Source organism: Mixophyes fleayi, chromosome 2 (assembly GCF_038048845.1).
Source record: "Mixophyes fleayi isolate aMixFle1 chromosome 2, aMixFle1.hap1, whole genome shotgun sequence".
In the NCBI taxonomy this organism is placed as follows: Eukaryota; Metazoa; Chordata; class Amphibia; order Anura; family Limnodynastidae; genus Mixophyes; species Mixophyes fleayi.
The window spans coordinates 146,544,943-146,557,812 of record NC_134403.1 but is presented as its reverse complement, the minus strand read 5'-3'; the positions used below and the strand labels follow the sequence as shown (position 1 = coordinate 146,557,812).

The 12,870-nt window shown below is 40.0% G+C and overlaps 1 protein-coding gene across 3 annotated transcripts in view; it reads right to left on the bottom strand.

Annotated features, from left to right (window-relative positions):
• Positions 1 to 12,870, bottom strand: part of FHL2 (four and a half LIM domains 2) — a 79,234-nt gene that overhangs the window by 24,269 nt on the left and 42,095 nt on the right. For all 3 annotated transcript variants that reach the window (XM_075200178.1, XM_075200177.1, XM_075200179.1), the window contains exon 2: positions 11,692 to 11,870. In XM_075200178.1, coding sequence (XP_075056279.1) covers positions 11,692 to 11,847 — 156 coding nt within the window. In that variant the 5' untranslated portion in view covers positions 11,848 to 11,870. The remainder of the gene's footprint in view (positions 1 to 11,691; positions 11,871 to 12,870) is intronic.

The following is a 12,870-nucleotide window of genomic DNA, read 5'->3' as shown; positions in this document are numbered from 1 at the left end:
ATGTGTGTGTGATGGCACAGGGAGCTTGTGGCAATGTAATGTGTGTGTGTGTGATGGCACAGGGGTCTTATGGCAATGTAGTGTGTATGTGTGGCAATGTAGTGTGTGTGTGTGTGTGTGTGTGTGTGTGTGTGATGGCACAGGGGGCTTGTGGCAATGTAGTGTGTGTGTGTGTGTGTGATGGCACAGGGGGCTTGTGGCAATGTAGTGTGTGTGTGCGTGATGGCACAGGGCGCTTGTGGCAATGTGGTGTGTGTGATGGCACAGGGGGCTTGTGGCAATGTAGTGTGTGTGTGATGGCTAAGGAGGCTTCAGACACAGAAGGGGTAGCACGGTTCTTGGCATTCTCTTGTACAGTTGGGCAGCGTCATAGCTAGAAAAGAAAGAGAAGCGGTAGCAGTGTTCTTCCACATCTCCAGTGACATTCTACTGAGTTATAGCTCAGACAGAAACCAGGGCCATCTTAACAACATTATGGGCCCCCAGGCAAAGCAGTGCACCGGGGCCACTACATACATATATATATATATATATATATATATATATATATATATATATATATGGATATAGATGTATAGAGATACAGATACAGATATATAGAGATAGAGATAGATAGATGTACTTGCTCAGTGACCCTTGAAGGTTTTTTTTGCAGGTTTTTTCTTTTGCAGGATTATTTATTCTAATTAGGAGCCCTGCCTTTGGGGTCCCCTTGCCCGTGGGGCCCCCGGGCACCTGCCCATCGCGCCCAATGGAAAAGATGGCCCTGACAGAAACAGGAGAGCTCCATTGCTAATGCTGGTATGCTTGGTAATATTTTGGGTAGAGTGGCATGTTGGCAATTTTATGTTTTTCTAAAGTAAACTTTCACCTTTATTAGAGAGGTGTTTATTTCTTTAAAAAGGTACAAGCTTTTATTTACATATTTCCCTGACTTAAAACCACTATGCAATTGAACATAGTAATTAGCACATGCAGTAGAGGGATTAGTATTATCATGACTCAGACTGGAGAGTGACAGAACAGTGTGACTGAAAACTGGAGAGAGATAAGGACACTGCCACCCCTCCTGTTTCTGTATGAGCGATGGCACAGTAGAATGTCACTGGAGATTTTTAATAACACTGACAGCCCTATTATTACAATTACTGTTTCAGCACTAAACACTGCCACCTCTCCTATTTCTGAGTGAGCTATGGCTCACTAAAATGTCACTGTAGACTTTTAAAAACACTGCCAGCCTTATTATTTGAATTTCTGTTTCAAAACTGAACACTGCACCTCTCCTATTTCTGGGTGAGCTATGGCACAGTACAATGTGACTGCAGGTTTTTAAGAATACTGCCAGCCATATTATTTCTATTTCAGCAATGACAATTAGCAATGGAGCTGTCCTGTTTGTGTGTTAGCTATATAACACAGTGCAATTTGACTTCAGATTTAGAACAAGCCTGCCAGCCCTATTATTTCTATTTCAGCAATGACAATTAGCAATGGAGCAATGGAGCTGTCCTGTTTGTGTGTTAGCTGTATAACACAATACAATGTGACTACAGATTTAGAACAAGACTGGCAACCCTATTATTTCACCTTGACAATTAGCAATGAAGCTCTTCTGTTTCTATATCAGCTATAATTCAGTAGACTTTGAACAACACTGTTACCCCTCCTCTTTTTTTCTAGCTATGACGCTGCCCAATTGCACTAGAGATTGCTAAGAACCGTGCTACCCCTTCTGTGTCTCTCTGTGAAATGGTGCTGGATTGCCATGGAGGGTGGTACTTATAGAATCCAAAACTCGCGAGATCCGACGACGTAACAATGACGTTTTGCCTTGTTTTCAATTCCGAGGGCGTGCGAAAGTACCGAGTCGGCTCAGCTCGTTTCTTGGATCTGTTAAGTTTGGGTGGGTTCGGTTCTCGGGGAACCGAATCTGAGCATCTCTAGTTGACAGCAGTATGCCTCTTAGTGAAACAGATTATACACAGAGTAGTCTGCCTCTGAAAGATCTGGCATTGTTTGTTAGATGCTGCTGCTGTTCCTGCTGCTGAAGGCGATTTACCATCCCAGTGGGCTGTCACAGTCATATAACCTTTAGTTTTCCCAGTTCCGCTTGTCTCCATATCTGTAGTTAAGTATACAGTGGGTAAAATGGCATTTTGTAGCCCAATCATTTTCTTTTTTGCAACCTCCTGGTACAGGTGAGAAATTACTTGTATAGTAAAATGGTGTTGAGATGGAATTTGGTAACGGGGACACAGGATTTCAATTAACTGTCTTATTTCTACTGCATTAATGGTGGATATTGGACGCAGATCTAATACTAGTATAGTCGCCATGGCGCTTGTGATCTGCTGTGCGACTGGTTGACAGTTGCCATACCTGCTTCCTCTTGCAAAGGATTGTTTAACAGTCAATTGTTGTAAACTACTAGTAGTCTTCTTCTTGGCCTGCTTCTGGGATGAAGATCCACCCCTAGCAGCAGCAGCAGCAGCAGTGGGCCTAACGCTCAAGGATTCTTCTGAAGAGTCCTGGACAGGGGAGGAGTCTTTTCGCCTTAGCAACTTGGATGCAGGACTAACTACGATCACTTTTGAGGACATTGATGATGAAGGTGTTGGGGGTGTAGATTGCAGGTGCTGGGATCTAGCTGAGAGAAGGAGGCAGCTGATGCTGGACTGCTTGTTGTTATTTTTTAGCATAAGTTTCTGATTTTCACAAAAGATTTCCATGAACTCGCTTCAAATGGCGTAACATGGATGAGGTTCTTAGATGGTTAAGGTCCCTACCTCTACTGACTGTGGCTTTACAATGCTACAAATGGCTAGACAACTGTTGTCAGGATTTGTGTAAAAATAATTACACACATAAGAGGTGGATTTTTTGGTCTTATGCCCAGGCATGACAATGGCATTCTTCTTATCACTGGCAAGAACTGCTTCCACTGGTGCATGACTTCCCACAGTAGAGTTTATTAACAGCACTGTTTGCTTAGTTGCCTTAAACCCATTGTTAGCTTGTTTTGTGGGGGCCCTAACAAACCAAGCATTTCAGCTATAAAAGTTGCACTTCTTGTCGCTGGAGCACTTGCTTTGTTAAACTGTACATGTCCTTTTCAATATCTTACATAAGGGTGGGTGGGAGGGCCCAAGGACAATTCCATCTGCACCACTCTTCCTTTCTGCCACTGCTGTGTGGCAATGTTTCCTAGATTTGCTATGAACTGCCGTATGTTTGTGTTATTGCTCTATCGCTTACCATCCAGCCAGCCCGCTGCAGTCTTTGTCCGATAGTGGATGAAAATAATATTGTGACCTGTGAGGTGGTCAAAATTAACTGGAAATGACTGCAAATTAGTGTTATTGAGGTTAATAATGTAGGAAGAAAAAAAAGAGTAAAATGATGTGATTTTAGCATATTTTAGCTATTTTTTCTAAAAAAATACAGATCTAAAACCAAAACACACAAGGGCGGTTTTACCAAAACCAAAACACAAAGTTAATCCAGATCCAAAACCAAAACCAAAACACGGGGGTCAGTGAACTCTCTAATATGTTCTATATAGCCATAACTGCTTGTCAATAGAGGCAAGTCTAATTAGCCACAATGAATAAAACTCATTGGCAAGATATGAAAAAATATGTAATTTATTTCCCTTGATGTCCCACATCCAGTGAGGGGAATTCCAAGTATATGGAGATGTTTTTCAGATTCTTAACAGGAGACATTCTGGTCATAAAGATTTGTGTTTCCGAGAATCCACAGGAAAGACTATTGTGTGTACAGGACACAACACTACTGGGGTGGGTTATAGGGCTTAGGCTTTGACAAACAGAGATTCCTTTACAAACAGCAACTCTCTTTTTTCTCTTTACCTTGGGGATGTGCAGTAAGTTGTATAGATTTGAAATCCTGCAAATATACAGATTCCGAGACTAAGTGCATTTTTCACTAATTTGTGCCAGATCATTTTACCACAAAATATGCAAGCATTTGTAATCTGCTCACTGCTTTTACAAACAATAACTTGAAATGATTACATGTAATGTGGTGGCATTATTCCAACTATGTTATTACTACCACATGTAGTTGCTGACAGTTAGTGGACAGACAAATAACAGAAATAAGCTAGTCGAAAAAGCTTTGTTTTTAGTTTCCCCAATCTTACTTAGTGAAGCAATATTATTGTGTTTTTTAGTCAAACATGAGAATGGGACAGTTACAAGAGTTGTCACACAAGGAACTGCATTTGGGTTGAACATGTCTTAATGCCAGTCACATGGCCGTGTCATTTATGTCCCCACTGGGACAGAGGGATTACCAGATAAAGACCACTGCTCATTTTTAGAGTTGACAACCCAACACACCCAGCACACACAAATATGATCAAAAGACCATTCAACATCAAATTTTACAACCTTTCCTTATATATAATGTGACCCAGTATCATTCATATCATTTTGCACTTTTTTCTTTGTACATATCTGAGTATTCAGTTCTGTTGTACATACATGTACCAGTTAGCTGGCTCACGCATGTACGTATCTGTATGGGCCGCCCGGTATTGTACATATCAGCTCTGGTCCAGAATTGCTGAAACAGCTGAGAGTCACTCAGCCGTCCTGGTGATTTTTTGTACATTGCAGATAAGGGATTTTTCAATAAAAATATCAGCTTTATCGTCAGAGAAAGGAGTCTATTGATAATAGGCCGCTTGTTCCTGAACAGGATTCTTTAGATCAGCACCAACCCTCTAGAAATCCTGTGTTTGCCCCTGCATATACAATTGTAATATGTGCTGGTTTGTAATCAGGGCTGCCATCAGGGGGGGTACAGGGGGTAACCTTGTATGGGGCCCGGGCTCACCAGGAGGCCCAACGGCACACTCTTACCAGGGGGCCCGCTACCTTCAGCCTGGCTGTCACTGTGACAGCCAGACTGAAGATAGCAGCGAAGACGCCAGGGCTGAAGGACTGTACCTTCAGCCTTAACTCCCGCAGTGGAACGCATGTGCGTTCCACCAACAAGAAGCTCCAAATGCAGAACTTCCTGTTGGTGGAACACATATACGTTCCACTGCGGGAGTTAAGCCCTGAAGTGTCTGTCTCCCTCCCTCTCCCTAATACTAATATATATATATAGATATATATATATATATATATACAAGTTAACCCGTGCATGATACTCATGCATTCTAGTCAAATCAAGCTACTTAAGGTGTTAAAAAGGTTCTTGTCATGCATTTGGGCCATAGCCCAGGCCTCCTCAGGGGAAGAGCGTTACTTCCCGACGTAAGTGCCCTTTTTTAACGTGGTTTTGTCCACATGTCACCACCTCATCATTCTTCTCCATCACCTCATCCTTCATTTTCATCGCCACATCTATCCAGATGTCTATCCAGACACAGGGATCTCTCTCAGCGGTCCTGAGTATCACACTCCTCTCGCTCTGTCACCCCCGGCAACCACCAACCACTCTCAACTGTCACCCCCGGCAACCACCAACCACTCCCAACTGTCACTTCTCCTTCAAGAAATATATATATATATTTTTTAAATCTTCATAAACACTTTTAACAATTAACAAATTAAATTAACAAATTAAAAACATCTTAGTATACCAAATTTCAGCCCTTTCTGAATTTTTTTTCCCACACACACTAAGAATTTAGTAGGTCAGTGTATAACTCCGCCCAGCAGGTGGCGCTGCAGCTTGGTTTTATTTTTTACACACACACACACAGACAGACAGACTAACACACGCCACTAGACATTTATATATTAGATATATATATATATATATATATATATTTATATTTATATATTAGGGCCCCCCTTAACTTACCTTTCAATCGCCTAAGTCTGACCCCCTTCATGGAAGAGAGGACCAGGGAGGGAGCTGGATCGTGACCACAAAAGGTAAGTTTTTTTTTTCAGTTTTTTTTTCTACAGGATTTTTTTTTTCATAACCTTGGGCCCCCAGGCACCTGCCCATCGTGCCCAGTTGGAAACATGGCCCTGGTTCATGGGGGGGGGGCCCTGCCTGCTTCATTGTACTGGGCCCCATGATTTCTGATGGCGGCCCTGTTTGTGACATATGTCCCATGACACATAATGCCCTGTGATGCCATATGCTGGTTTGTGGTGCCTGATGATATATACAGCTCTTGGATAACACATACACATTCATGATGATGTAATGTATTGATACTGTAATGCACTGCGATGCAATAACTAATAAAAGAACAGCCCATGCGACTGCTATGGGGCCTGATGCTGCTGTGTACATGCTCTGGTGGCTACTGCTCTGCTCTGAAAAGAGGAGGTTACAGCTGCATCGTTAGGCCCCTACCCAAAATTTGCTCTGGGCTGGCGAAGCAGAGTTCTGCCCCTGCAAAGCACCCAACATTAGTATCCATTTCACCACCTGTTCCCACACCTGCACCATACTCCCATCAATATCACAATCACAGTCACACCATAACATGTGCACAAACCACTAGCATGGAAAGCCACAGACCACATCAACAGCCTCGGGGAATATGAGCCCAACTCCTACCCATCATCATCTGGACAATCCCCTATTTCCAGGACCTTTAAAGAGTTGTTTTGGCTTATTTTTTATTTTTAACTATATTTGTCAATTTAGAAAATTTGGTTTATTCTTACAAGAAAATTGTTTGAAAAGGAAAAATAGAGCATGATACATTTTTAAAACAGTTTAATGTTTCATTTCTTTATCTTAAAAAAATAGTATATAACAATATTTACACAGATGTAAACCACTCACTAACACAGCACAGAGTAACAGAGCATGGAGAAAGCAATACTAATAGAGTCAAATCCATAATTCTCATATTTTTGGCTCTATACACCACCACAATGGATTTCAAATAAAGCTAACAAACTGTGCTTTAACTGCAGACTTTCAGCTTTAATTTGAGGGTATTTACATCCAAATCAGGTGAACGTGTAGGAATTACAACGGTTTCTATATGTGGTTTCTTACACTTTTTAAGGGAACAAAAGTAATGGGACAATCGACTCAAAACCTATTTCATGGACATGTGTGGGCTATTCCCTTGTTATTTCATCATCAATTAAGCAGGTAAAAGGTCTGGAGTTGATTCTAGGTGTGACATTTGCATTTGGAATCTGTTGCTGTCGACTCAATATGAGATCCAAAGAGCTGTCACTATCAGTGAAGCAAGCCATCATTAGGCTGAAAAATCAAAACAAACCCATCAGAAAGATAGCAAAAACATTAGGTGTGGCCAAATCAACTGTTTGGAACATTCTTAAAAAGAAAGAACGCACCGGAGAGCAATCACCAGGAGCTCATCAAAGTGGCACTAGGTATCTGGGTATAATCATGATTTGTTTTTAGATGAGACATAAGTGTCACTTGCTGAGGAACTGAGACACCAATGGGTGAACCCAGGGCTTTCGGAGTCTTGCCCTCTTTTTTCTAGCCATCATTTCCTTTGCAGCAGTCATCTATAGCATAAGCCTTATAATGATATAATTCATCTTGCAATGAACAGAAATACAAACAAAACAGTCAATGCCACACTTCACCAACAGAAACTACCTAATACCCACTAGTCCACATCCTGTGTTTTTGGAAGTATGTCATTAACAGGATGGGTTGTACAGTAGTCTTCTTTTAAGCTCTTTGTACAGTACGCTCAGGCGCGGGCTGGGCCGCATCGCCTGTCATGTGATGCGGCCGCCTGTGCGCTGACGCGGCCGCATCTCATGACATGGGATGCGGCCGGTGAAAATTTGTATATGGCATCCGGGGGGCGGCCGGCCGGCCTACCCCCCGGCCCTAATAGAGGTAAGACGCTGCCCCCCTGCCCCCAGGGCCAGCCCGTCTCTGAGTACGCTGGAGTGAAACTGTAAGACATGTTAATGATCGTGCTGTGAACACGCATTAAGCACTCTGTTAGGCAAGAACAACTTGCTACACTTCAACTAGGGTTCAACAAGCATTGTGAGCACTAGCCCTATAGTTACTTAGCTTGCAATCTCTGTATTCTAACAATTTTAACCTGATAGGCAGATCCACTCGTATGTCAGCTTAGATGTATAGGGGCTTATGTAAAGTTGGAAGTACATTTGTTATATTTCCATAAAATACTGTACACATTACCCTACAAATTTTTAAGCATTCACCCACCGAAAGCGATAAGATGTATCCACCTTAAATAATATGCGTCTCATGTATGTAGCTTTTCTGCTTACATTCACAACACAAATGCGTCCTACTTTACATGAGTCCCTGTATATGGTATAACTACTATATTTATATTTGGTGGTAAGTTTTCTATGTTACTCCTTTTTGGGGTCCTTATTTGTTGTAAAACTGCAGGAGAGTATTACAGGCTAATAAATGAAGTGAACAATATTTAATTTTCTAGTGCCAATTGTAAAGCGCTACAGAATTTGCTGGCGCTACATAAATAAATGTTGATGATGATGATAGTGAAGGTCTTTTCAAATTTCATCTATATGAATACGCTGAAAAGAGAAAAATAAAGATAAAAGTATTTCTGGAACACAATGTACACAAGTAGAGCCGGGTTCATGTTCGGACGTACATCCATTTACGTAGCGTATCCTGCGTGAAGTAGCTCTACTCAGAAATGGACCTAACGCCAATGAATGCAATTGCATGCAATTCATGTCCAAATGCAAATGACAGAGCTGTCTACGATTGAGAGATGGAATGGGAGAGGGAAGGGACGGACTAACAGACAATGTACAGTAATCGCTTTCCAACGCACATGGCACATGTGATTCAAATCAAAATGTATCTTGAGATCCACAGCGATTTGAATATGGTCCTAACTATGCTCGAGTTCCGTGCTATTTTTTAAAACGCAATTTCCGTGCATCCAAACATCAATCAGTCCTTATGTGTTTAATGTAGTATGCATTGTCAAATCAGAAGTATAATTTTACAGTGTAATGTACATTTAAAATAAAAGTGCTGAAATTATTTAGTGTTCTGTAAATGAATATAAAATGAATATAAAAACACCTTAAGCCATTTAAAAAGTTTGACAAATAAGGTATGAGTCAAGATAATACATCTGTGTATTTATTTCACTTAACTAAGTATAAAATAATTCTTAATTCCTTTCGTCATTTTATAGCCTCATTAGATCATCTGCCTGCCAACAAGGAATCTTTTTCTCTAAACAGATTTTGGAAATAGTATTTGATTGTATTAAATAACAAATTCATAAATTTGAGTTTAAAAGGTCATACTCTTTCATTTCCAAATAGTTTTCTGACTGTGATGTATCAACTTCCTTCCAACATTAGAAATTCATGATGTCCCCTGCAGAAAGAAATGGGACACAGTTCCAGAGATAAATCTATTGCATGCTTTTACTGGGAAAAAAGGAGCGTGAGATGTTCCTGTTCTTCCTTTATGACAGCTATAAAAATTCCTACTCAAGTATTATCTAAAAATGATGTTTTGTTGATAAAACGTATATAAAGAAGTGCACAGTTTAGTGTTACAGCTGTGAAAAAGATATAAAACATAAATAATGTTCTATATTTCTGCTGGCTGGGTGTCTTCATTGGTAACTCTCCAGTGCCTGTGACATATCAACGAAAAGAGAGTACAATGTGCTTTTCGTCAATGTGTTGTAACCTCTTCACTGCTAAGTGCGATCAGAACTGTGAAGGGTGAGTTCCACTCATCTTCAGCAATGTTCAGGGTTCCAGGGAGTAAAGGAATATTCACCGATCACAAAACACCGGATTGGTGAGTATTACTTTACTGCACTGTAAAAGGAGGAGAGTATAGCCGGTGACACCTTCTTACGTACACGCAATGATGTTACATAGAGTCCAGTGCGGCCCCAGCACTAGCGGGAAGGGAGCCCAGGGATGAGGAGAGGCTCTAGAAGAGCCTGTTTCTCCCTCATCCTGGTTCCTACAGACAAGGGGCTACCCAGGTTCCCTCTATACTGCAGCAAATGAGAGGGGTTTAGGGATTGTGAAGGCTATAAAAGAGACTGGATATCATCATCATCATTCATCATCATCATTTATTTATATAGCGCCACTAATTCCCCAGCACCCATCATGGCTGATATTGGCACCAGGATACCCTTGTTTGAATGGGTGCTCTACCTTAGTAGATACTGGTGAGCAGGTATACATGCAAATTTACATTAAAAAAAAACAAATTTCTTTAGAAGCATTTCAGTCTTTTTGTTATAAAGAATCCAATGGTAGAAAATGAGGGTGGACGGTTTGAACAATATGGTAGATAGTATTACACTTATCTTGTGAATCGTGAGATTACACTTATCTTGTGAACCATAAAATTCACAGTAACATGAGTACTATGTATTACTCCGGAAGAGGCTATAACATGGTTATACCATTCATTTTACAAAGAGATCAGCTGAAGATGAACGGTAATATCTACCTACTCATTTCATGCTTGGAAGGTAGGACTACAGTGTTCACTCACAACAATTGGGTTGCCACTACCACTACAAATTGGTGTGTGGATGGGTGGACCTGAGTATGGATTTTGCAGATTAAGGACATGGCCAATGCCCCTAGTTTCATATACAGGAATATTGAGTGGTATTCCTTTATGTCTGGCATTTAATTGTAGGGGTCACTATATTCCATTTGAGATTCAATAGGATCTATTTTATGAAAGGATTATATTAATAACATATTGCCAATAAACCTAATGCACTGGCTTAATTACCTTGAAAAACTTCCTGGAGGCAGCACAACGACAGTCACATTGGCTGCTATGCCCATTGGAAAGGATATATATTTTAGCACTGAAAAGTGCACTGACCTTCCCAATATCTCTGTGTCTATACTCTATAGGGGATCAGCCAAGAGTCTGAGGCAGCATTCAAAGGCCCCGGTTTACTAATCTCTGGAGATAACACAGATTTCACTGCTTATTGCAGCAATAGAGAATCAATTATTGCCGCAATTTATTAACAAAATATTGCCAGGGCAGGTGAGTGACTCTATTTAGATAGATAGGGAGAAGCTATATCCCCTGCAAAAACACCCATTTATGCCAGAGATGGGGCTTTTCCATATTTACCATATAGACCTCACAGTGTTCTATTTAAACATACAACTGGAATTTCATGTTTATTTATTTTAACATAACGTTTAAATGAACTGTAACCTCATCATTTTGGTTTTCCATTTGCTCACTGTAAATATTAAGGGATTAATGCATACAAATATTTATACATGTTCTAGGACTTTATCTAGTTTCTATGCTGTTGGTAGTAAGACTGCTTATAGAACCCAGTATTCAGTATAGATGCTATTGTTACTCTTCTCTTCACTATTATCCCTAAATCACCTCAGTGCTTTCCTGTCTATATTATTGAATGTGATGATCTTCTCACAATACAATAACTTGGCAGTAGGTATTCTGTGTTAGACATATTAAATGGGAGTGGCCACTTTTGGACACCACCTCTTATTTTTGCCAGCTGCCCATGTAACAAATAACTGGAGATATTTAATTAATTATAGATTTTTCCATTTTAAAATATTGCTACAATATAAACATTGTACTAATACCTCAATGACTACTAACAAATTAATTCTGAATTTATTGTTTTTAAGAACCAAAGTGCAGGCAACAGCAGAACAACAGAAAATCTCAGCATACCTTGCCATCGCAGCCAATGGGTTTCTTGCATTCCTCACAAGTGTTGGAGTACAAACTCTCATAACACTTCACACAGTACGGATTCTCCTCCCTCAACAGGTACTTCTTGCCGAACAGAGACTCCTTGCAGTAATGACAGTCAAACCGTTCAGTCATTTTCAATGCAGTGCGCTCCTAACCTGTAAGAATTAAAAAAAAATTATAACATTTCTCATTGTTTCAAAATAACTTAAGTTTGTGTTATTGTAAAAAACAAATACAATTAAAGTGGTCCTCTTTGCATAGAATAGGGATGACTAGGAAGTGCAATTAAAATGGTAATTTAATGATAAGCAAGCCTCCATCCATTCCCACCAACAAAATGCTCCATAGCAGCACTCCATACAGAGCAGAGGGGCAGAAGTGGCTCCAATTATCAGGTTAAACATCCTGATTACCACACTAATTATATGGGTTAGCATTTGAACATGTTGTAGTCAACAGAAGGACCTGTAACAACCTGTTAAAAGAATTTCAACATCCTGTTTGCACAATGTCCTATTTCTGGGGCAAAGGTGGCATGTGATTGGCTATCATTGATTCATATTCAGTCACATGTCAGAAGGAACTTTTTCTTTCAAATTTCCTGACAGATCACCAGTAAAAAAAAGCTGATGACTGCATTTTTTTTTATTGAGGTAAAAAATATGACAAGTACAATTGAATGCATTATAAGATACATATATGTTTTCACAATTCTCTTACAATCCAATGAGTAAACAACGTCCCATATCCATTTATTCTAAATATCCCCCTTTAAACTGAAACTTTGAAATCTGCTGGCACTCTATAAATAAATGTTATGATAAAAATGATGATGAAGGTAACATAGCAAGATTTTATTTTACAGAAAGGGTGATAAATTCATGAATTAATCTCCCAGCAATTGTGGTGGTGACACATACAATAAAATTATCCAATAATGAAGGGGGAGCATATGACTTTTGTTTAAACTTACATGTAAAATATAAAAATATATGGACCTGTAGGTTAACTCTATGTTTCTATACTTTTATTTACTAATAAAGAAGAAAATCTAATGTAACCTGCTAAGAAAATGTAAATGCAATGTTTTGTATGTATACCTCTACCCAGGCCCGGCGCTCCCATTAGGCAAGGTTAGGCACTTGCCTAGGGCGC